This window comes from Sprattus sprattus (assembly GCF_963457725.1).
Source record: "Sprattus sprattus genome assembly, chromosome: 15".
NCBI classification, from domain to species: domain Eukaryota; kingdom Metazoa; phylum Chordata; class Actinopteri; order Clupeiformes; family Clupeidae; genus Sprattus; species Sprattus sprattus.
This window is the reverse complement of record NC_137913.1, coordinates 26,023,132-26,045,466: the sequence shown is the minus strand read 5'-3', so window position 1 is coordinate 26,045,466 and position 22,335 is coordinate 26,023,132. Positions and strand designations below refer to the sequence as shown.

Genomic DNA, 22,335 nt, shown 5'->3' with positions numbered 1-22,335 from the left:
CTATGTAATCAGCACCGCTGAAAGAAAAACCATACAGAAACACGCACAAGCCTTACACCCTGAGATAAACTCTTCTGACCCCCAGTGGTGTGGAGAGTTATTGCAGTTCTTGTGGCCAGAGCTTTAACCTTGACCCCTCTCTGCACTGCTTTCAGGGGGGGGGGGGACACACCAAATGTTGACCTTTAGCGGGCACAGAGTCCAGTGTGAGAGCCAGTCCAAGCCAGTTATGTTTGTTTATGTGGATTTGTATCCAAGGTGACCATGCTTAGGCCGGACCTGCACCAATATGAGTCTGCATACCTTGGAATTTTACAAGTTGAACATTTAGGACTGAATTGGCTGACAGTCTTGATTGGTCCCTTAATGACAGCAACACAGTAGGTAGAGTTTGGGATGTCATACTTCAACATGAATGGTGTCGGCCTTTAGAACCCAACATATATGATCGGGTTATACATATGAGGAACAATCTCTGAGCTGTCGTTGCTTTCTGGAATATGATCAGACTTCTTTACATTTTTGATCATATTCATTTAGTTTTTTTTATCTCATAGTTTTGCAAAAAAAATCATCAGATATCGGAAAGGTAGCAGGTGAAAACCTCATTTGTATGGCCTGTGTAGTTCTTGGACACTGTACAAGGCTTTATAGACAATTGCCATGATGAAAAACTGTTCATCATATTTTTTTGTTAAAGATAAAAACTGAGAGCTACAGTATTGGTGCACATTTGACTGACGAAAAAAACATCACTAACATAACACATAAAAGAAAATGCTGTGACATCTCAAAAATCTATCAAATGAAAAACACACAAGAGCTCCAGCTAGCCCCAGGCTAGTAATGCCCCTCCTCTGTCCTCAGGTGGATTGAGGCATGTGTGGAAGAGGAGCTGCCGCCCACCACTGAGCTGGAGGAAGGCCTGCGCAACGGAGTCTACCTCGGCAAGCTCGCCAAGTTCTTCGCACCCAAGATGGTGTCTGAGAAAAAGATCTACGACCGAGACCAGTCCCGCTACAGGGTGTGCAGCAACTCCACTTTCATCTCATGTGCACCGCTGTCGCTGTCACCTCTAAGTGGTTGGCAGCACAGAGATCCCTGTCTTTTTAGATTTGTGGACATGGAAGTGAAAAACACTCTAATTCAATTATGCCACTGTGCAGTAGATCAGTAGTTGGCAGATAAAGAATATAACTGACTGGTGATTTTGGTCCTGAGTAAGTTGGAGTACTTTCAGTACTCACTAAAAGTGCTTGCAGTCTTGTTGACATAATAATGAACTGTGGAGGAAGGTGTGCCGCCCACCCAGTCACACACACAAACACACACACACACACACACAGAGAGCCAGGCACACAGGAAATGATATGCAGTAGATGCATTACTGGTGTCTCCACATCACACACCACTCTCTCCTCAGGGAGCGTGGGATAGGCATGATCCCCCCCCTGAGTTTCAGCTGACACAACACTACGTGTGTATATACACCCACACAAACACACACCCACACACATACACAGACACACAAACTGTTTCTCTAAGATTAAACTTTACTGCATGAATGAAGAAATGATTGTGATTGACACAGTACAGACAGACAAGAATACAACTTCACAGGCAAACAAAGCAACTAATAATTTACCCCGATCGTAACTACAATTGCCAGTAAAGATTGTTTTTGTCCAGTTCAGTTTTGATCAGAAACTAAACTGACACCCACATAGATCAGCATTACTAAATACTTGTGATAAGATAGGGACATAGTTATGTGTATGGGTCTGTGTATGGTGACTGTTTGTGTTTGTGTTTGTACAGAGGACCGGACTTCACTTCAGACACACGGACAACACAGTGCAGTGGCTTAGGGCCATGGAGTCTGTGGGTTTGCCCAAGGTGAGGCTGACAACTCCTCCTTTCTTGTGCTACTAGCAGCACCGGTGTGACATAGCACGTACACACCCATTCACGCAAACGCAAACTCACACACACACACACAAGGTGCGACATTATTCAGAGTTGGGGTTGGGGTGACGGACGCCAACGGTTTTAAACAGACATACTGTATACACATACTCTCCCTCTTCCTCCCTTCCTCTAATCCCCTTAAATATACATGTAACATACTTTCTTACTAAAATGTAATAAATGTAATTTTACACACAAGTTCACATACATGTATTAACTTCAATAAGTGCTTACTTATGAAAACATGCGCACATAACATATGTACATGTATTCAGAAACTAACTGACTGTACGCACACAAGTACACAGAACGTTACCCTGTCTCACTGAGGTGTGTGTGCTTTAAGAGCTACCTGCCTATCTCGTCTCCACCCACATGGGCTGATAACACCGTTTTATGAGACTTTCCTCACCTGTAACTGCGAAAGCAGGCCCTGCTGCATAGGGCTGCGGAACTCGACAGGGCAATTGATTTAATCTAAGGCATAATTTATGGAGGGGTCTGGCCACCTGTAGAGATGAATGGGAATGGAAACCCTCTCATGTGCTTCTCAAATGAACCCCTTGTTCCAGTGTCGTGTCATGATCAATTCTCTTAAATATTCAGGTAGGGCGTAGAGGGACAATAGAGTTGCTCGAGTCACTGGCTCCACAGAGTCATTTAATCAGCCTCAGTCACCACCGGGTCGGAAAATCATTGCTGTAATCAAACATCTGGGCCTTTCTCAAGCGCTATCTTGAGTACGCCCCCGGGGGGGATGGGAACGCAGTCACTGTCACCAACTGTCCCTAGAGACAGAGCAACATCCGCACACCAACACACCCATACACCAACACACCCATACACCAGCACACCCATACACAAGCACACCCATACACCAACACACCCATACACCAACACACCCATACACCAGCACACCCATACACCAGCACACCCATACACCAACACACCCATACACCAACACACCCATACACCAGCACACCCACACACCAGCACCCCAGCACACCAGCACATCCATACACACAAGCACCCCAGCATACCAGCACATCCATACACCCCAGCACACCAGCACCCCCATACACCAGCACACCAGCACACCAACACACCCTTACATCAGCACACCAACATACCAGCACCCCAGCACCCCATACACCAACACACCAACACACCAACACACCAACACATCAACACATCAACACACCAGCACACCAAAACACCAACACACTCAGGGCTCAGATACACATACGCGTTTTTGTAAAAACAGGGCGCGAGCAAATGCATTGATTCCTTGATTCCTTGATTCCGTTTAAAGCGTGCGCCCCTTCTCCACCACGCGTTGCGTCTTTGAAGCGTTTTTTTAGGTGCGCTTAAAAGTTGAACTATTCTCAACTTTCCAGCGCAAGGCAGGGAAGCGCACCGCTTCTGTTTTGGCCGCCGCACTTTGCCAAGGCGTTACTGAAGCGTTTCTGCCTGAAAAAAGACGCGTATGTGTATCTGAGCCCTCATACACCAGCACACCAACACGCCAGCACACCCATACACACCAGCATACCAACACACCAGCACACCACCACACCAGCACACCAACACACCCATACACCCATACACACCACACCAGCACATTCGCACACTAGCACACCAACACACAAGCACATCCGCACACCAACACACCAGTACATCCGCACACCAGTACACCAGCACACCAGCACACCCATACACCAGCACACCAGCACACCCATACACCAGCACACCCATACACCAGCACACCAACTCACCCATACAACAGCACACCAACACATTAGCCCACCAGCACACCAACACACCCATACAACAGCACACCAACACATTTACCCACCAGCACACCAGCACACCAACACACCAGCACACCAACACACCCATACAACAGCACACCAACACATTAGCCCACCAGCACACCAACACACCAGCACACCCATACACCAGCACACCAACACACCAGCACATTAGCCCACCAGCACACCCATACACCAGCACACCAACACACCAGCACACCAGCACACCAACACTTCCATACAACAGCACACCAACACATTAACGCACCAGCACACCAGCACACCAGCACACCAACACACCAGCACACCAACACACCCATACAACAGCACACCAACACATTAGCCCACCAACACACCAGCACACCAGCACATCAGCGCATTAGCCCACCAGCACACCCATACACCAGCACACCAACACACCAGCACACCAGCACACCAACACTTCCATACAACAGCACACCAACAAACATCCAAACATCCAAAGTGGGTCACTATGGATTCAAAGTTCCAGTCTTAGCCAGATAAGGTGTATACAAATTCTTTTACTTTTCCATTTCAACTTGATGTTGTAGAGACACCTTTGTGTGTGTGTGTGTGTGTGTGTGTGTGTGTCTGTGTGCCTGTGTGTCTGTGTGCCTGTGTGTCTGTGTGTTTTTGTGTGTTTATAATGATTGATCATTTCTATGTCTTTGTATTGTCCCAGTGTAACAGCACAAGAGGTTTTATGAAAATGGGGTGCTCTCACCTATTAACCACCCGGTTTCCCCCTACCAGATATTCTACCCTGAAACGACAGATGTGTACGACCGCAAAAACATGCCCAAGGTGATCTACTGCATCCACGCACTGAGGTAAGACAGAGGTGTGTGTGTGTGTGTGTGTGTGTGTGTGTGTGTGTGTGTGTGTGTGTGTGTGTGTGTGCGTGTGCGTGTGCGTGTGTGTGTGTGCGCGCGTGTGAGACATTTCCAGTGAATGGATTTATGATGTGTTTCCTCTCTTTCAACATCCACCCATCACATAAATCTTCCCTCCCCTACTTGACCACTCTTCTCCTCTCCCACCTCTCTTTTCCATGAGCTGGATTTATGGAAAGGTCTGGAAGTCACCCATATGCATGCTTAAACCCTATATTTCAAACTGTATTGCTGCTTTTAATACAGTTGTTTTTTTATCAGTTGTAAGATATTTGTTTATGTGTTGCTCTTCTTTAACATCAGTTGGCAGCAGAGTTAGTAAAGAGCTTCAGTATCAGACACTGTCAGCGAGACCAAACTGTTCTGTTAATGACAGCTCAGCTGCTTTAGTTTGATAACACTGAGCAGCACACAAATCAAAGATTTGTGAGAAGGGCGCGGCATCAGTTGAGAAAGGTGGTGTCATGAAACCGCAACTGGAAGTGCTTTTTGGTTGTTTTCTTTGTGTGATAGGCACATGTGGCTCTGCAGACCAAACCCATCTCCTTGTGCAGTCACTTCCTGTCTGCTTGCAGAGCTTCCTGTCAGTATTTCCTGTGTGGCCTTCCTCTCGCCTTTTTTTGTAAGGAAGACATATCCGGGACAGTTGAGGATTTGTTTTGTGGGGGGCACCAACCATATAAAAGAGAACTAGTTTGATCCCGACTCCTCCTCACCATGTGTCGAAGTGTCCTTGAGCAAGACACTGAAACCCCAACCGCTCCCAATGTGCAGGTTGGCACATTAGATAGTAGCCTCTGTCATCGGTGTGTGAATGGGTAGTTGTTTGAGGCATTCATCTGTAAAGCGCTTTGAGAGCTCAATGAGTAGAAAAGGGCTATATAAATGCAGTCCATTTACCATTTGACATTCTAAGATGAGATTCTTAAAGAAACACAGGATGACCCACAACATTCAATCACTCTTTATCAATGTAACCATTCTAATTCTAATATTGTTTTGGCACTGCTTTTTCCTGCTCACATTCTCTGTGCTTTAGCCACACCACACATTAGTGCCTGTTTCTTTCAGTGATAAGGCCTAATCATTTATTTGTCAATTACACAGGCTTAAGCGCTAAAGATTGCATGTTGACAAAGTGCACAAGGGTTTTAGCGTGTTGGTTATGTTTAGGGTCAGTTCCAAAAAAAAAGGGTTTTGTTTTATGTTTTGGGAACAGAGAGTCACTGAGCTGCACCTGGGCTATAGTGAAACGTACTGTAGGTTTAAGCTAATGTCTGTAAGATGTTCCTTTGGCCAAGAAGTCTCACATTTGTCTGGCCTACATATAATGTGAGCTTTTGATAGGTACAGTAGATGTGCCCATACACAAGTATTAGGGGCCTCATGTTGGATGGGATGTAAAAGTCCAGGGGAACGGCACCAGAGTTTCCTGCTTATGCTCCATCAGTGGTGAAATACCAGGGACCCTCACTCTTCCTTCCTGGTTCTGCAGAGGGCCATCTGAACACACATACTGTATATAAATATAATCACACCCACACACAGAAATACACAGACACACTCACACACACACACATACACTCTCTCTCTCTCACTCTCTCTTAGTCTGTGTGTGTTCGTGAGGGACAATGGGTTTATATGAGAGCTTATAATGTGTACATACAAGATTGAAAGAAAAGTACAGAGAGAGAGAGAGAGAGCTGTATTCAATGTAAATTGAATGTGTATTGTCTCTGTAGGTATGTGTTTGTGGACTTTACATTAACACATACTAGTGGCCTAGGAGTGTTCTGGAGAAAGTCAATCCTCCTCTCCCTCCCTCCCTCCCAGCCATATGATCTCCTCGGCTCAGTCCAAATGCAATCAGCCACTAGGCGCTCTTGGCTCCTGTACGCGTGCGTCTGAACCTCACACGAAAGAGTTAAACAATTAAACCTTTGGCCCCACTGTTGCCTGAACCGTAAACTCCTCCATAATAGATTTTTCCCTCGGTCCGCATTCACAGGGTCAAAGGTAGCGGAAGTGTGTCGTCCCCGTGGTTTCCTCGCCGGCAGAAACCCCTGTGTTGCAGTCTTCTGTGGTCCTTCTCCATAATTCATGGCCACTTATCCGCCAAACTCCTGCAGATAAAAGTTTAATGCAGTTCCAAGCCACCTGTGACAGGCTTTAATGCTGCACGCATGACCATATTTGGCTCCTGTGGCAGGAAGTGGTGCAAAGTTGCTCGCTGCTAACCTCTAGTGGAAGAGAGATGGCCAGTGCAGTCTATGTGCTTCATATTTAACAGACAAAGCAGAGGAGGTTTATTTGATATTTCCAAATGTTGAAACACCTTACAGACCTTCATTGAATATACTACAAATTGAATGAAAACAAAAAGCAAGTTATATTACATTTTGAAAGAGTTTTATTTCTGAATTACTCACATGTTTGTGTTTGTGTTGGGTATATTTACATCAGGCAATTACTTAAAGATGTTGTGACTAGCATGATGCTAGGACTTCATGCAGACTTTGTCCTGTGTATTTCTGATCAATGCAGAATAAAATACAAGGATCCCATTTTAAAATGTAACATCTCATTGTGAGTTGAGTGCTGGTTTTATGACTTAATTTCCTCATGTTAGGCCTACTTTTATGGTGATTGTATTCACTATTGACTGTGGCATTATATATTTTATAGGTCTGCTTGTGTTTGCCTTTGACAGCCGTAATATTTCATGTGCCTCTGGGCTATAACGTTAGCAGCCATCTTTCTCCATATGCATGATGAGTGGTTTGATCTATGCCATGTGTAATATATGTGCTGTGCTTCTTTCAGCTTGTATCTGTATAAACTGGGAATTGCCCCTCAGATCCAAGACCTGCTGGGAAAGGTGGATTTTACAGGTAAGGACATTTGCAGTTTATATGTTGTCACTTATAATGGATGCTGTCAGATAGCCTGTATTTGTAGTAGCAGCTTCTCTATGATGCTCTTTTTGATTAATGAACTCTCATCCGAATTATGGCTGTTTTTAAATGGTATGTAGAAACTATGGTATATAACATATAAATAAATAAGCCCAACAAAGTAAGGAAGATTGATAGCAGGTATTCTGGGGTAAGTGTGGCCGCAGGGCTATTGAGAGGACAACAACTGAACGGGGGTAGGGAGCAGAGAGAAAGAGGAGGAATGGGAGGATGGGGGACAGAGAGATGCACACACGTGTCCTGTTGAAGATGCCTCATGATTAATGGGTTGTAGTAGGCTGTAATGACAGGTAATCAGGCAACCTTGTTTGCTTTTAATTGAGGCTGAATGTCAGCTTTCCCTCCATGCTGCCTGCATGATTGTGAGGAGTGGCTGAGGTAAACAAGCATGGACGGTCTTTTTACTGGAGAGCTCAGCACTTGTGCAGAGGCAAATGAAGAAATGAAAGTAATTACTACGCTGTTTTTTTATTATTTTTTGTAAGCAAATGGAACATTGGTAACATTCATGTTGGGCTATTTCACAGGGCATATCAAAGAAAATGAAGCTAATGCACATTTTGCAGTGTCATTAATTATCGTGTGTGTGTGTGTGTGTGTGTGTGTGTGTGTGTGTGTGTGTGTGTGTGTGTGTGTGTGTGTGTGTGTGTGTGTGTGTGTGTGTGTTTAAAATATCACTGTGATGTGTGTTACCTTTCTACCCCTGCAGAGGAGGAAATTAGTAACATGAGGAGTGAGCTGGAAAAATATGGCATCCAAATGCCCACCTTCAGCAAGATCGGTGGCATTCTGGCCAACGAGCTGTCAGTGGACGAGGCAGAGCGTAAGTATAACAACACGAGCAGCACATTCAGAGAGACATGGCATTGTCATTTACACATAGTTCTTTCAGTTCTTTAAATATTCAACATATGTATTTGTATGATCTACATCACTAAAATCTGTTGAATGGTTCTGCCCATAAATAGATACCTGTACAGGCATCCAGTACAGATTCCAGTACAGACTAGAGGATGGATGTGAGACTAGAGTATGAATAAAGTGTAGTAATACTCTCTGAATATGACCCTGCTCCATTATCTGCAGTACATGCAGCTGTGTTTGCCATCAACGAGGCCATAGGCAAGGGCCAGGCTGAGGGCACCATGAAGGCCCTGAGCAACCCCAACGCCATGCTGAGGAACACACAGGTGGCCTTGGCACAGGAGTACCAGGATGCCCTGAGCCCAGCCCTGAAGAGCAAAGAGAACCAGCCCTTAGGACAGGTAACGCATGCCACTGTTTCCCTCCCTCAGAAGTCATTTAGCTCTGCAGTCAAGCTGGTTGAGGCACAGGTTCTGTTTAGTACAGATACTGTGGAAGATGATGGTTTAAATGCTATGCCATTACAGAATAAAGCGGAATAAAAACAAGCATATAGTTGGAGAAAAATGACTTGCTTGCAGATCAACATCAACAGTCCTCTGTGTGATCTTGCTGTTTTGGTCCACACGCACATTTATTTTTCTTGCATCCCCACCTGGGCTTTGACTCAGCAGGCCCTGCGGTATGAGTGGAGCACACACTCTCCACTATCCACTCCCCACCGACGTGTTGACCTCTTTAGCTCCAGTTCCCGCAGCAACCACAGCTGCAGTGGCGGCGAGGATGCAAGCTTGTTTTTAGACCTCTCAGCAACTGCTAACTCAGCCAGATGGAAGTGTTTACAAGAACAGGCTGTAACTCCTAGAAGGCCTCCCACAACTCATTCCCAAACCCTCATCAAGATGTTTTGGTGCTCGATGATATGACTTTGCAAAATATCAGAATTAGCTTCTGGCTTGACTTGTGTTGCAAGTTGTGTAACAAGAACTAACAGCTTTACAACGCCATGTATATAAAAATAGAGTGAGTGATCACTCTTTGATTCGCGTTGGGACTTTAATGAGCTGCGGCATTCCAGTGCATTTTTACATCAGGCAGGCATGCCCTAAAGAAAACAGCCCCCTTCTCCTCCTCTCTAGCCTAGGGGTGCACATTGAACGTCAGCTGAAAGAGACCAGAGGCCCACTCAACTGGCCTGCTGATATACTTTAAGTCTCAAGTGCGTCTCCTAACGAGGAAATGAGCCATTTACTGAACAAGGCCTGTTTTTTTTACCGTGCATGTGAGAGCGTGGGACAGCATGGGAAAAATGTCTCTAGTTACGTGTTGACATCTGACTGAGTAATAGCACCTTTATTATTATGTCAAATGCAGCAGTTTGATAAAAAGGTTTGGTTCATGTTTTTTCTTTTTTTTTCACTCATCTCCAAACTGTGAACTTCTTCCATGTGCCTCCGTGTCTTCAGCGTTCAGCCCTTCCCACTGAGGAGAGGGATGTTTATGAGGAGCTGCTCACACAACAGGAGATCCAGAGCATTATCGACTTGGTGAACAGTACGTATGATCTTAGTGGCATTGTGGATGTGTATGGTTCCCTGTCCAAGCGGTCAGGGCATTAGTCTTTGGTCAGTGCTCATATCCCATAATCAGTTCTGTTTTATTGAATAATCCATTGCCCATCATGTTTCTGAAACATGGCGCTCGAGTCCAGATCTGGCCCAGATGGGCTCAGTGAAGCCTTAGTTAAGCATCCGTATCATCCTCATGACGCTTCAGAACATCATGCTGGAGGCATTAGGAAGAAAGGCTTTGTCATTAGCAGTAATCAGACAACTGAGAAACTATTCAACTGTTTTGAGGAAAGGCATCTGGGAACAAGCATTCTGCTGGTAGCAATCTTTTTGTGAGGGTGATGGTGCTCCCAGCGCTTTCAGATTTAAAAGATTAAAGAGCATGAACAGTAGTACATTATATGAACATTATATGTACATTATATTGTGAGTCACATACAATGAACCTTTAGAGACAAGTGACAGCCCCCCCTGTCACTGCCCCTAAAGGTTCATTGTATGTGACTCACAATATAATGTGACCCTTGACCCTTCCTTCTCTCCACAGCACAGGCAGCTGTGCGGAGGGTGAACCAGGCCATCGATGCCCGGGACGAAGCCGCCCTTCTGGCAGCACTGGGGCTACCGGCCCTGGGCCTGGTGGGGATCTCAGCGGCGCACGCCCATTGGTACCTGGAGCACTTGACATCCCACAGGGAGCACAGAAATCAGGTGGCTGTAGCTTATCAAAACTGATCATATTTAACTCTTTGACTCTTTTTTTTTTCTCCCCTTGCTGAGAATAAGAGATGATAGAACACTTGCAGACTCAGTTTCCAGGCTCTGTTATGGACCACTTAAGCCTTAAGGTTTATAGCCATCCACAAAATGTCTGACACCTTTATAGTCAGGCTGTGATTTTATCCTTCTGGCTTTCTAATGTATTTGAACGTTGCTGGTTCTCTGCAGGACGCTGGGTATGCCGTGCAGCTGGAGAGGGAAGAGATTCAGAGAGCCATCAGCTCCTGCAACGACTTTGCTGAGGCAGAGAAGAGAAGTACGTCAGATACTGGAAAATCATGAGTGGTGTCAATGGTTGAAAATCATACCATTTCACACCAATCCCCTCAGTACTTTTGTTTCAAATGCAGGACATTTCAGTTATTTCCCTGTTGGAGTTGGTGATTTTAAATACTAGTATTTTAAAAGTATGTGTATTAGTGTGAAAGGGGGATTTATTTCTTATTTTTATGTTTGTATGAGTTGGTGCTTGTTTTTATGTATTTCAATGAAGTGGTCTTTTTTGTCTGTGTTTCTTATCGTCCATATGTGACGAGTGAACTTTGTGTGTTGATGCAGAGCTGGAAGCCATCACTGCCATCAATGCCGCCATTCGCCTCGGTGACATGGAGGAGACGGTGGAGCAGCTCATGAACCCAGAGGCCCAGCTGCCCATCGTGTATCAGAGCGCTGCCAAGCTCTACCAGGACGAGCTCTTCAGCCTGCAGATCCAGGGCAGCAGGGTAGCCCCTCATATCATCATATACCCTGCCTCCAAAAAAGTTTTCAGACCCCTTCCTTTTTTACAAATAATGAATTCAAATGTATTTTATCCTTTTGTTTTCTTCCCCATATCTAAAAATAATATTCAAAAAGCAGAATTTTATATTCTTTTTATTAATTCATAAAAAATAGGGACATGGACTTATTGCGTTTACATGATATGGATTGGCACACTCATATATGCTTATATAAGGTCTCACAGCTGAGCAAAAAACAAAGCCATGAGGTCCTATGTAGACTAGAGCCTTAACAGGGCCCTTCTCCCCCGATTGCTCGTATTAGGGGTGTAGCCAGCTCTAGGAAAGGTCCTAGCTATTCCTAATGTTTTCCATTTCAGAACTGTGGAGGCAACTGTGCTCCTAGGAACTTTCAGTGTGGCAGAAATTATTTTGTCCAGCTCTGTGCCTTGACACAATTATCTCTCTTCAGAGAGGTAAGGGAGAACCTGATGGTCACTTTGATCAAGCTACAGAGATCCGGTGAGGAGTTGGTAGAATTTTCAAGAGGATCCAGTATCAATGTAGCACTCCACCAATCTGGACCTTATAGGAGAACAGCCAGACAAATCCTCTTCTAAGTAAGAAACTAATGAGAGCCCGGTTTGAGTTTGCTCAGAATCTAAAGCACATTCAGACTAGGATTCTATGGTATGATGAAACAAAGATTTAATTGTTTGGTGTCAATTCTAAGCGCTTCATCACCTCGTAAATACCAACCCAAAAAGTGAAGCGTGGCCGTGGCATCATCATGCTCTGGGGAAGTTTTTCAGCAGGAGGGACTAGTGAGACTAGTCTGAATGGAGAGAGGTACCTCAGTACGACCCACTCTAGAGTGCCGTTGCTCTTGGATTAGGCTAAAGATTCACATTTCAGCATGATAACAACTTAAACCACAGCTCAGATAACGCAGGAATGGCTTGGAGACAACTCAGGGTTTTTTGTGTGGCCAAGCCAGGGTCCGGACTTGAATCCGATAAAACATCTTTGTCAAAATGGCTGTTTGTCATTGGAGCCCATCTAACCTGTGGGAACTTGAAACCATCTGCAGGGATGAATGGTAGATCCAAGTGTGCGAACCTTGTGGTATCAAACACCCAGAGGCTTGTGGCTGTAATTCCTGCCAAAGGTGTCTCAACCAAAGGGTCTGAATACTTATCAATATTTCACTGTTTCATTTTCTATAAATTAACAAAACAACTTCAAATTCTGCTTTCATTTCAACTGTGTGGTATAATGTTTGTAGATTAAAACATCTAATTACTTTCCAAAATGAAGCAGTGGGAAAAATGAAGGGGTCTGAACTTTCTGGAGGCACTGTACACTTTACACCTACAGGAAATCATCATTAGTTAGATACATTTACCCAAAGTATCTGTACACTTTACACATACAGGACATCATCATTAGTTAGATACATTTACCCAAAGTATCTGTACACTTTACACCTACAGGACATCATCATTAGTTAGATACATTTACCCAAAGCAACCCTGGAGCAGTGAGCAGAACATGTGTAGAGACACTGGAAGCGGCCTTGCCAAATTATGTTTGATCCTCTGACCCTCTGCTTTTTTACTACTCTGATGTTTGCTTTTATGTTTAACTTCTTTTTTGCATTTTTTTAAGTTTATTTTGTAATCATTGTATTACAATCACTATTCAATTCCTATCTTGACTGGCCAGTAAACCTTTTTCATGTATATTAGATGTTTCAGTTTTTCTAAGCAAGGTATTTAGTGGTTAAAATGCCTGTGGTCTATTTTAGAGCACACCGGACCTCAGCCACCAGGAGCTGTGCGTTGCCGTGGAGATGCTGTCAGCAGTGTCTGTGCTGAACGAGGTCCTGGACACCAAGGACCCAGTGGCTGTCACTGAGCTGCTGTGCGACTCCCCGCTGGGCTTCAGCAACATTGACCACGAGAACATGCAGAGGTGAGATGGACCAGAAATCAATCAATACGAGACCCTAATATGAGAATAAAATATAATAATAATATTAACTGTATTTATATAGCACTTACCAAGCATAGAAGCCTAAACTGCCTGACAGCCCATGCTACCGTTACTGAGAAACAGTAGGTAGTAAGAGACAACATAATTTAAAAAGGAATACTCTCTTTCTCAAATGGTTAGATATAGTTGAGACGTGGCTGTGATGTTCAGGACGCTGCCTTTATTCCTTGTACCAAAAGGAATGTTAATTGGCCACCTTGACATGCCCTCCCTCACAAGTCCACTACTGCTACCCCACTGTAATTGCTCGATGAAAGATAACTGAGAATTACTTTTTGTGGTATTAAGTGAGCTCGGAACCATAGCATTCTTGATAGCTTGAGTCAACTACAATGTTTCAGCTGAATAATGTGAAATTCATTCATTCATTCATTCATTCATTCATTCATTCATGGTTCTTTACACCCTCTTAGGTACGCCGACACGCTAATCATCATGAGGGCCGAGGCTTTAGCACAGGGCCAGGAGTTCCTCACCTGGAACGACGTTCAGAAGTGCGTTGACACAGTCAATCAACAAGTCAACGAGGAGCACGAACGTAAGGAGCCTTGGCTGTCATAGTGTCACATGTTTGTCCGAATGGAGCACCTGATCGCAGCTGACAGCAGATCAGCTGTGGTCCTAAAGGGGCACCAATTTCGGCTGATTCGGTGCCAATCTGGGACTGCTCTATTATCAATTGGACGCTCAGCAACAAAGCAGAGTGTTTATGACTGTATCTGCAATTCAAATGAGATTCCCTTATTCTGCTATCTGCCTCTCAGACAGTGTGAACAATGTGAAAACACATTCAAATAGATATTAACAGTTACAGGTATGAGGTACTGACCGTACAGAAATGGTCACATGAATAATTTTTGACATTCTCTGTATTGTGCAGGAGTCATAGCAATAGCTGAGATCAATGAAGCGCTGACCTCTGGTGATGCGGAGAAGACTCTCTCTGCCCTCTTGTTGGCCACTGCCAAACTACAAGGAGTGAATCCAGACACAGCTAAACACTACCACGACGTACTGCTGCACACCAAGGATCTCATATGCAAGGTAGAGGACAGATTCACACATACAGTGCCCTACAAGTTATGTACAAGTACTATAATGTTATGTACAAGTACTATAATGCATGTTGTCGGCCTAGACTGTTATTAATATGATACTGGGTTAGAAACATTGAAATATAAATATATATTTTATTGTCCCTTGAAGGAAAATTTGCTGTAAACTATATATGTACATACGTTCGGTTAGAAGACATTATCAAAGATTCAGTAAAGGTCAACATATTTACAGTGCAAATATACACCTAGCCATTAAGTTTATATAGCCTGAGGAACACATTTGCCTCAAGTAAAAACAAGGATGGCTGTTAAAAGTCCAAGGAATGTTTACAAGGATTTAAGGCACAGTGGATGAAATGATATGGTTGTCTCCTGGTGATGAAAGTACTGAGGCTCTTCTCAGGCAGCGAAGCTGTGTTGTGTTGGAGAGAATGTTAAATCCAGCCTGAAGGGAAGAAGCCATTTTGTTCTGAAGCAGTTCTTATGGCTTGGTTTGTTTTGGTTTCTTAATATAGACTAGCACACAGTGTTCTGTCACAGGCATGCCTTGTTTAGGGTGACGTTTGTGTTGTCTGATCGTCCACCCACCACATCTGCGCCGAGCAAAACGCCATAGGGGGTTCCCACAAGTTCAGATAAAGACAGACATCCTAGAGGGCTTCTTCCTGAAGCTGACAAAGTGCAGTCGAGAGTTAGTGGTCCTTGACAGGATGTAGGAGAGGAAGGGGTCCAGGCAGCTGTGGAAGCAGCACAGGCAGACGGCCACGCCGTAGTAGGCGTAGAAGTGGTCCTGCTGGGCCGTGTACAGCTTCAGGTAGTGCAGGAAGTGAACGACAGCACTGGGCGCGAAGCAGAGGACGAAGATGACGAAGACGAGGGTGCTGGCCCTGACATACAGCGACCAGTCGCAGCTGGAGCGGCCCAGGTGGTGCACGATGGAGCCGTACGCAAATGTGACGACGGCAGCGGGCAGCGCCAGCCCAGCAACAATCATACCCAGTCGGTAGGGTACGAGGAAGGCGAAGGGCTCCTCCGCATAGGGCAGCACATCGTGGCAGGTGGTGATGCCCAGCCTGGGCAGCCGGTAGGTCTGGTGCACAAGTAGCTCAGGCACCATGGCCACGCCACACGCCATCCAGACGGCAATCGTGGCCAACATGGCGCAGCAGCGTTTGGGCAGGGCCTTGTAGACGAAGGGCCGCGCTACTGCCAGGTAGCGCATGATGCTCACGCACATGAGTGCCAGCACAGAGCAGTACACGTTACCATAGAAACAGGCAGTGACCAGACGGCAGGCGGCTTCACCGAACACCCAGTTGTTGCCGTGGAAATGGTAGTGCACACGAAAGGCCAGCGCCAGGAGCAGGAGGAAGTCGGAGGCGGCCAGGCTGAGGTAGAGAACGGCGCCCGAGCAGGTCCGCGTGCGCCCACTGAGGCACGCCAGGATGAAGGTGTTTGACGGGATGCCCACCGCCATAGCCAGCAGGTAGGCACTGGGGAGAATCCTGGTGCTCAGGATGCCCGTCAGGTACTCCTCGGCGTGTTGGTGGACGAGCTCCAGCTCTGGAGGCTGGCTGAAGTTGCTGGTGCAGTTGTCGCCATTGGAGCCTGAGGTTCTCTGCCCGTTGAAGGTTCTCGGTGGGGCAACTGCCTTCCCTTTGGTCCTCTTGTCTGTGTGCGACAAAAGTGGAGAAATTCCTGCGGTTAATGAAGCGTTCATGGAAACATGTCCAAACACACAGGCGCTGTAAATTCACCTTATCTTCCTCTGACAGAACAACATTGCCCTTCGTTGCCCTCTTGTCTTGCTAAGTCATATAACACACATGATTCCTCATCAGAAAACATTCACCTCAAAGCAGGAAAGAGATACCTACTTTTTTGTTTCCTTTTTTTATAGTTTCAAACTTAAACATAAAGATTAAGACTATAGTATAACTATATGTACATGCAGTAGCTAATCGTAATTGATCGTATCGTTTTAAATAACAATCACACTTATGTTATTGATAGATACTGTTGTCTGGTACTTCAAAATAAGACTTTTATTATATTATACCAAATATACAGTATAACAATGTAGAAATACAATATTTAGAAGCTTTAAAGCTAGCACATGGATGTAATTGACTTTATTTTTACCTTTGTCTTGAATCGAAAGCGTCGGTAGCACAAGTGTGACTATCAGCACCAGCAGTGATTTCTTCATATCTTTTTCTTTGATCCTTTTCTTCCAAATTTAGTGAGATTTACATATTCTTTCCCCCACTTGTCTACACTCAGTCAGTGTTCAGAATAGGGCTGCTGTGAATGTCCAGCTGTCCTCCACTGCTCTTTTAGTGGCGGTGTGATCCTCAGCGTCGGCCTCAGTGGTGTCTCTCTCCCTCTCTCTGTTAGTTTACAGTTTAACAGATGGTGAACACGTAGCGTAGCCGCTTGCACTATAGCGCTGGTTTCCTGTGGAGACTTGTGGAGGCTGGGGGAGTCTGAATTCCACAGCGCCGCGTCAGATCGTTTAAGCCCAGTTTACAGCTGAGGGCGTGGGCTTCTGTCAGAGAGGATCAGTCACGGGGTCGAGGTTCTGATGTCGCAGTCGTGTTTATGCCGCCTATGACACGTTGTCAGTGTTCCTGAAACCTTTAACTCAATTCCCAGATGTGCCTCCTCATGTCTGGCAAAGAAAGGGTGTCTTTATCCGGGCAGAACATATATCACACACAGGGCAACTGGGCCAAATATGTGGTTGAATTATTCTGCACATTGTAGTGTATGTATATTGTACATAGAAAATGCATATTTGAAGAAGGAAATCAATTGTTAAATGGTTTCCTTCATATGAAAGGAAAGGAATATTTTTGTTTGTCCACCAAACAGTTTAAATCAGTGTCTTGCTGACTTGTATTTGTTTGTGTCAGGGTGTGCGTTGAAAGGAAGTGCTGCAATATCCAAGATAGCCTCCATTGTAATCTTAAGGGGGGCTTTGTGATGTCTGTTTCCTCTCCAAAGCAAAATATTGTCTTTGTATTTGTCTTCCGTCCGAAACTTCTCTCCATATCTGCAGTGCAGGTAAAGTACAGAAGACAAAGCACTTTACAGTGGTCCCTTTACTCTGTGTGGAAACACAAGTGAACTCTGCTGCTTCTAATCAGTGCTATTGTAGTTAATTGGAGTGTTTTCTTTTGTTAATATTCCCTCAGGTCTTGCCATTTGGCATCAAGCAAACGGTATTGTCATTTACACTTAGTAGCTGCCTGTAGCGCCCTGTCCCAAAGGGACTGTTGTCATTAGCTAGACAGATCGCTTCCTTTTTGTAGTGTCTGTGTCATTTGTCCCAGTGTTTTTCTTAATTTTTATCATTTCTAGGTGCTATTTCAGTTGCAACCCTTGAACTGTGATAAGATTGTATGAGTGAATCATATGTGTTTGTGTTTGTGTGTGTGTGTGTGTGTGTGTGTGTGTGTGTGTGTGTGTGTGTGTGTGTGTGTGTGTGTGTGTGTGTGTGTGTGTGTGTGTGTGTGTGTGTGTGTGTGTGTGTGTGTGCGTGTGTGTGCACGTGTGTGTGTGTGTCACTCCTCAGAGTTCAGGGGACGAGTCGGCTGTGCTGTGGTTGGACCAGATCCAGGCGGCCATACACACTGCTAACCAGGAAGAGCAGGAAGCCCTCAGACGTAACTCAGACCTTTGCTTTTGTTTTGTTTTGTGTCCTCTGTGTCAGTCTCAACATCATGACTACAGTGTCACTCCTGTAGACAACACATGTTTAGTGTTAACAAGTTCTCATGTTGTTGCTTCATGTTATAGTAAAACATGCATTCACTGATCATGGTTTGACATGCCAGCTAGCTGTGTTCTACTTCATTTTAGATGTGAAATTATTCAAGCCCTAAGTAGTAGATGGGGAATTGTATACAGAAAAAACACGGAAACATCAAAGGGAAGGAAATTGCTGTGGTTATTCTAGACCACTGGAGAGCCTCACAAACATAATGATGACGCAATAGGGGAGGTATTTTCTCACAGTAGTTAGATGTTTTCAAACACACTCAAGTGGAATATTTGAAGTCCGTTGATGTGAAGCACCAGTTTGCACATACCACACTGTCGAAACTCTCCATAGAAAGAGACTGGTAACTGGTACCTGTTACTCAACAACATGCAAAATGCATTCCATGTTGCCTCTGCCACTAACTTTAATTCATAGATAGATGATTACACTCTAACCCTATAATGTACCATTCAGTCAATTACAGTCATGAACAAATGATAACGCTGGTTGAAAAGGTCATCCTCTCAGAAGAGTAGATGTTTACATGCACATAGACGTTTGTTTAAACTGTTATGTTATAACACGCATGTTAACTTGCAAATGCTGATTTCATTTTGAAGAAATAGAGACTGAGAGACAGAGAGGAAGGGGCAAAAAGAGAGACAGAGAAAGAAATAAAGTGAGAAAAAGAAACAGACGATTGAGTGAGATAGATACAGTAGATGGAGAGAAATGGAGAAAGAGAGAGAGGGAGACATGAAGAGGGGGCGAGAGGAACACAGGACACCGGTGCAGCCTCAGGATGAGTGCGGCTGATGGGCCTCTCTTGTTTCGGCAGTGGCGGAGGCAGTGGCTGACATCAACCTGAGGGTGATGGAGGGAGACACCCAGGGTACACTGCAGGCTCTGCAGGCCACCTGTGCAGGTCTGCGAGGAGTCATGGCCGAATGTGCAGACGACTATCAGTCAGAACTGGGCAAACAACAGGCTCTCAACGCTGCTGAAGGTACTACTGCTTCAGTGATGTCATTGTCACTACAGCTACACTGATATACTTTACCATGTAATCTTTCTCAGATTTATCATATAGTCACTCTCATACTTCACCATAGAATCTTTCTCAGAAATTGTGTTATGCTAATTAGGTCGAAGTGATTTTGTGAACGCACCATACATTTCAGTTCCTACTAGACCTCGACAATTCAGCTTTCAAAAACCAGAAAAAAAGCAATAAAATGGGGGATGTATTATTTTTTATGAGCAAAATGATCTGCCAGGTGAACAGGAAAATTTGCCTTACCAAGATTTCTTTGAACAAGTTAACATCTCTAGCCTCAAAGAACCTAAATACATCTTAAAACTAGTATGGCCAGAGTAAAAACAAGTACATTTGTCTTGATCCTGACTTTGTCAAAGCAGTTTTGTACTTGTCAGTGGTGATCAAACAGCCTTATTATTATGGCAATTCTAGTTTCAAGCATGAATTTGCTCAGAACTAGTAATACAATCGTAGTATAAAGTTATTAAGATAATTAAGGACTTAAACACTTGAAGCAATTTAAATGCTCTAAAACAATGCCTGGTAAGAAGAAATATAGCTGGGTGGGCCAATCCCTCGCTCAGTGGATTTTCTGGATAACTGGAACAATGAGAACAAGTGGATACGAAATCTGGCGGAACAACTCGCTATCGATGGCCTATGCTCCTTGAAAATGCCTTGAAAACAACCACAAATCTCTAATCCATGGAAGAGAAAATGAAAATAGGCCATGGGCTTTTTGTGTTCATGATTAAACAGAGTTAAAACTAGGTATTCTCCCTTAGGTGGGGATGCTGGAGTTTGGGTGAAGCACAGGATAAAGGACAAGTATGGCTACTGCTACAACCTGCAGACCAAAGAAGGGACCTGGGATGAGCCAGAGGAGTTTGTGCACAACACCTCACAGCTAACCAAAGAGGAAATACAGGTACCAGACCCTCAGCCTACTTCACTGCCTTCATGCAGACTGACTGCCCCCTTCGATCCCATAACAATGTCATGCCAATTCACCTGTTTTTCAGGATAGTGAGAATGTTTCTGAGTTGTCCCAGTGGTATTAGAATGTGCTTTTATTGCCTCTGGCGTAATGCCCGGCACTTGAATCAGCAGTCATTGGTCATAAGCAGTTTCACTGTTTATCCACACTCATTCAATCTGCTGAGCTCTGTGACATTTGAACCAACCCCCAGAGCACTGTGGGATGCGTGACCGCAGAGTACAACAGAGAGCAGCTCTGGTTGGCCAACGAGCCGCTCATCATCCTGCTCCAGGCTCGGATTCGTGGATACCTGGCGAGGAGGGCCCTGGCTGAAAGACTTGAGTATCTACGGCAACAGGAGCCCAGTGTGGTCAAACTACAGGTACAGCACAGTTATACCAACATTGCATTTTCTGGTTTGTAATGTTGAATTGTTGGGTACTTCGAGCAGTGAAAAATCAAGAATCTTTAAATTTACTCATTGGTAAAAAATATGAAAAAATATTTGCAGTTGAGAATATTCAAAGTTTTTTTTACTCATGAGATGGCAATCTGAGGAAAGTGAATGACTGGTAACCCTCTTGAGCAACAGACTTTAAACGGACTGAGACTGAGACAGCAACAGAAAATGTGTGACGACGACAAGAGATCAACTGACTCATGTTTAAAAATACGAATAAAGAAATACTGCTTAGTGATATATTCCAACAAGAATCTACAAGACAAAAGCAATTTATCTTGCCTCTTCCGAACATGTACATCAATGATCGAGATGTGTTTTGTTTCCTGTCTGCAATCCCTGAAGGCTATAGGAAGTGATGTGTCACTGCTACAATGTTTTATTCACTCGCTCATGATCTTTTATTTATGTTATTTGCTTGTGTGTTACGTGATCATGATGTTTTGCAGGCTTCTTGGAAGGGATACAAACAGAGGAAATCTTATAAAGAGAGACTCGGCACACTTCAAAGCAATGTGGGATCAGCGGTTAAGGTAATGTGTACAAAAATATATTTTTCCTTACTAAATGACATGCAGTTTCATGTATTGTTGGAGGATTGTTTGTGAAGCTTGCCAGGCTTTAAAACTATTTCCTGTCTGTTTCACTTTAGATCCAGTCTTTGGTGAAAATGTGGATAGCCAAAAGCAGGTACACTAAAAGGCTGCAGTATTTCAGAGACCATGTAAGTTATGATGTCATCCCCCCTGCAATCTTTCGAGACATGCTTTCTTAAACTTGCTGTGAGCTGATGTTACATTCCCTGTTTTTATTGTGTGTGGCTAGGAAAAGTATATTGTGAAGATCCAGGCCTTCCTAAAAGCAAACAAGGCTAGAGATAACTACAAAACACTCAGTAAGTACATGCCAGCTAGGTTTTGTCATTTCCTGTGTGTGTGTGTGTGTGTACATGTGTGCCTGTGTGTCTCTCTGTGTGTGTGTAATCATGCTTGTCTGTTTATGCATGTCTTGTGCACATGTGAATGCTCTTATGCTGTGCTGCTTTCTCTTCTAGCTGGGGCCCAGGACCCCCCACTGGCAGTGGTCCGTAAGTTTGTCCACCTCCTGGAGCAGAGCAGCCTGGATCTGCAAGAGGAGCAGGAAGTGACACAGCTGAGGGAGGAATTGGTCACCAAAATTCGCTCCAACCAGCAAATGGAGAAGGACTTAAATTTGATGGACATTAAGATTGGCCTGTTGGTGAAGAACAGGATCACACTACAGGTATGAGTCTGATTTCAAATTCACAGGGATGCTGCGCTTGAAAACAGGGTGGCATTACAGCGACTTAACTGTTGTAAGACAAACAACTTTGATGATAATGAATATTTGCGTCA

General features: G+C 44.4%; 2 protein-coding genes across 2 annotated transcripts in view; one reads left to right on the top strand and one right to left on the bottom strand.

The window, feature by feature from the left end:
* The window catches only part of iqgap2 (IQ motif containing GTPase activating protein 2), a gene marked incomplete at both ends in the record, with an annotated part of 55,169 nt that overhangs the window by 11,229 nt on the left and 21,605 nt on the right, over nt 1–22,335 (top strand). Inside the window, 22 exons of the mRNA XM_080852275.1 lie at nt 868–1,024; nt 1,819–1,896; nt 4,554–4,630; nt 7,517–7,584; nt 8,378–8,491; nt 8,755–8,933; nt 9,999–10,086; nt 10,651–10,814; nt 11,052–11,139; nt 11,442–11,605; nt 13,410–13,576; nt 14,071–14,195; nt 14,538–14,701; nt 17,913–17,939; nt 18,293–18,383; nt 19,320–19,487; nt 20,306–20,448; nt 20,711–20,881; nt 21,409–21,492; nt 21,612–21,683; nt 21,785–21,854; nt 22,014–22,222. Coding sequence (XP_080708401.1) covers nt 868–1,024; nt 1,819–1,896; nt 4,554–4,630; nt 7,517–7,584; nt 8,378–8,491; nt 8,755–8,933; nt 9,999–10,086; nt 10,651–10,814; nt 11,052–11,139; nt 11,442–11,605; nt 13,410–13,576; nt 14,071–14,195; nt 14,538–14,701; nt 17,913–17,939; nt 18,293–18,383; nt 19,320–19,487; nt 20,306–20,448; nt 20,711–20,881; nt 21,409–21,492; nt 21,612–21,683; nt 21,785–21,854; nt 22,014–22,222 — 2,668 coding nt within the window. The remainder of the gene's footprint in view (nt 1–867; nt 1,025–1,818; nt 1,897–4,553; nt 4,631–7,516; nt 7,585–8,377; nt 8,492–8,754; nt 8,934–9,998; nt 10,087–10,650; nt 10,815–11,051; nt 11,140–11,441; nt 11,606–13,409; nt 13,577–14,070; nt 14,196–14,537; nt 14,702–17,912; nt 17,940–18,292; nt 18,384–19,319; nt 19,488–20,305; nt 20,449–20,710; nt 20,882–21,408; nt 21,493–21,611; nt 21,684–21,784; nt 21,855–22,013; nt 22,223–22,335) is intronic.
* Nucleotides 15,052–16,964, bottom strand: f2rl2 (coagulation factor II (thrombin) receptor-like 2). Its single transcript, XM_080852276.1, has 2 exons — nt 16,858–16,964; nt 15,052–16,386 (listed from the first exon to the last, which is right to left on the bottom strand). Exons 1-2 carry the CDS (start codon nt 16,922–16,924, stop codon nt 15,347–15,349), a joined length of 1,107 nt encoding a protein of 368 aa, XP_080708402.1. The 5' UTR covers nt 16,925–16,964; the 3' UTR covers nt 15,052–15,346.

Excerpts from the sequence above, each read along its gene's own strand:
- f2rl2 (XM_080852276.1), bottom strand. The coding sequence starts at position 16,924 with ATGAAGAAATCACTGCTGGTGCTGATAGTCACACTTGTGCTACCGACG. Across the intron at positions 16,387-16,857 it reads GCTTTCGATTCAAGACAAAG|ACAAGAGGACCAAAGGGAAG; the intron begins GTAAAAATAAAG and ends TGTCGCACACAG.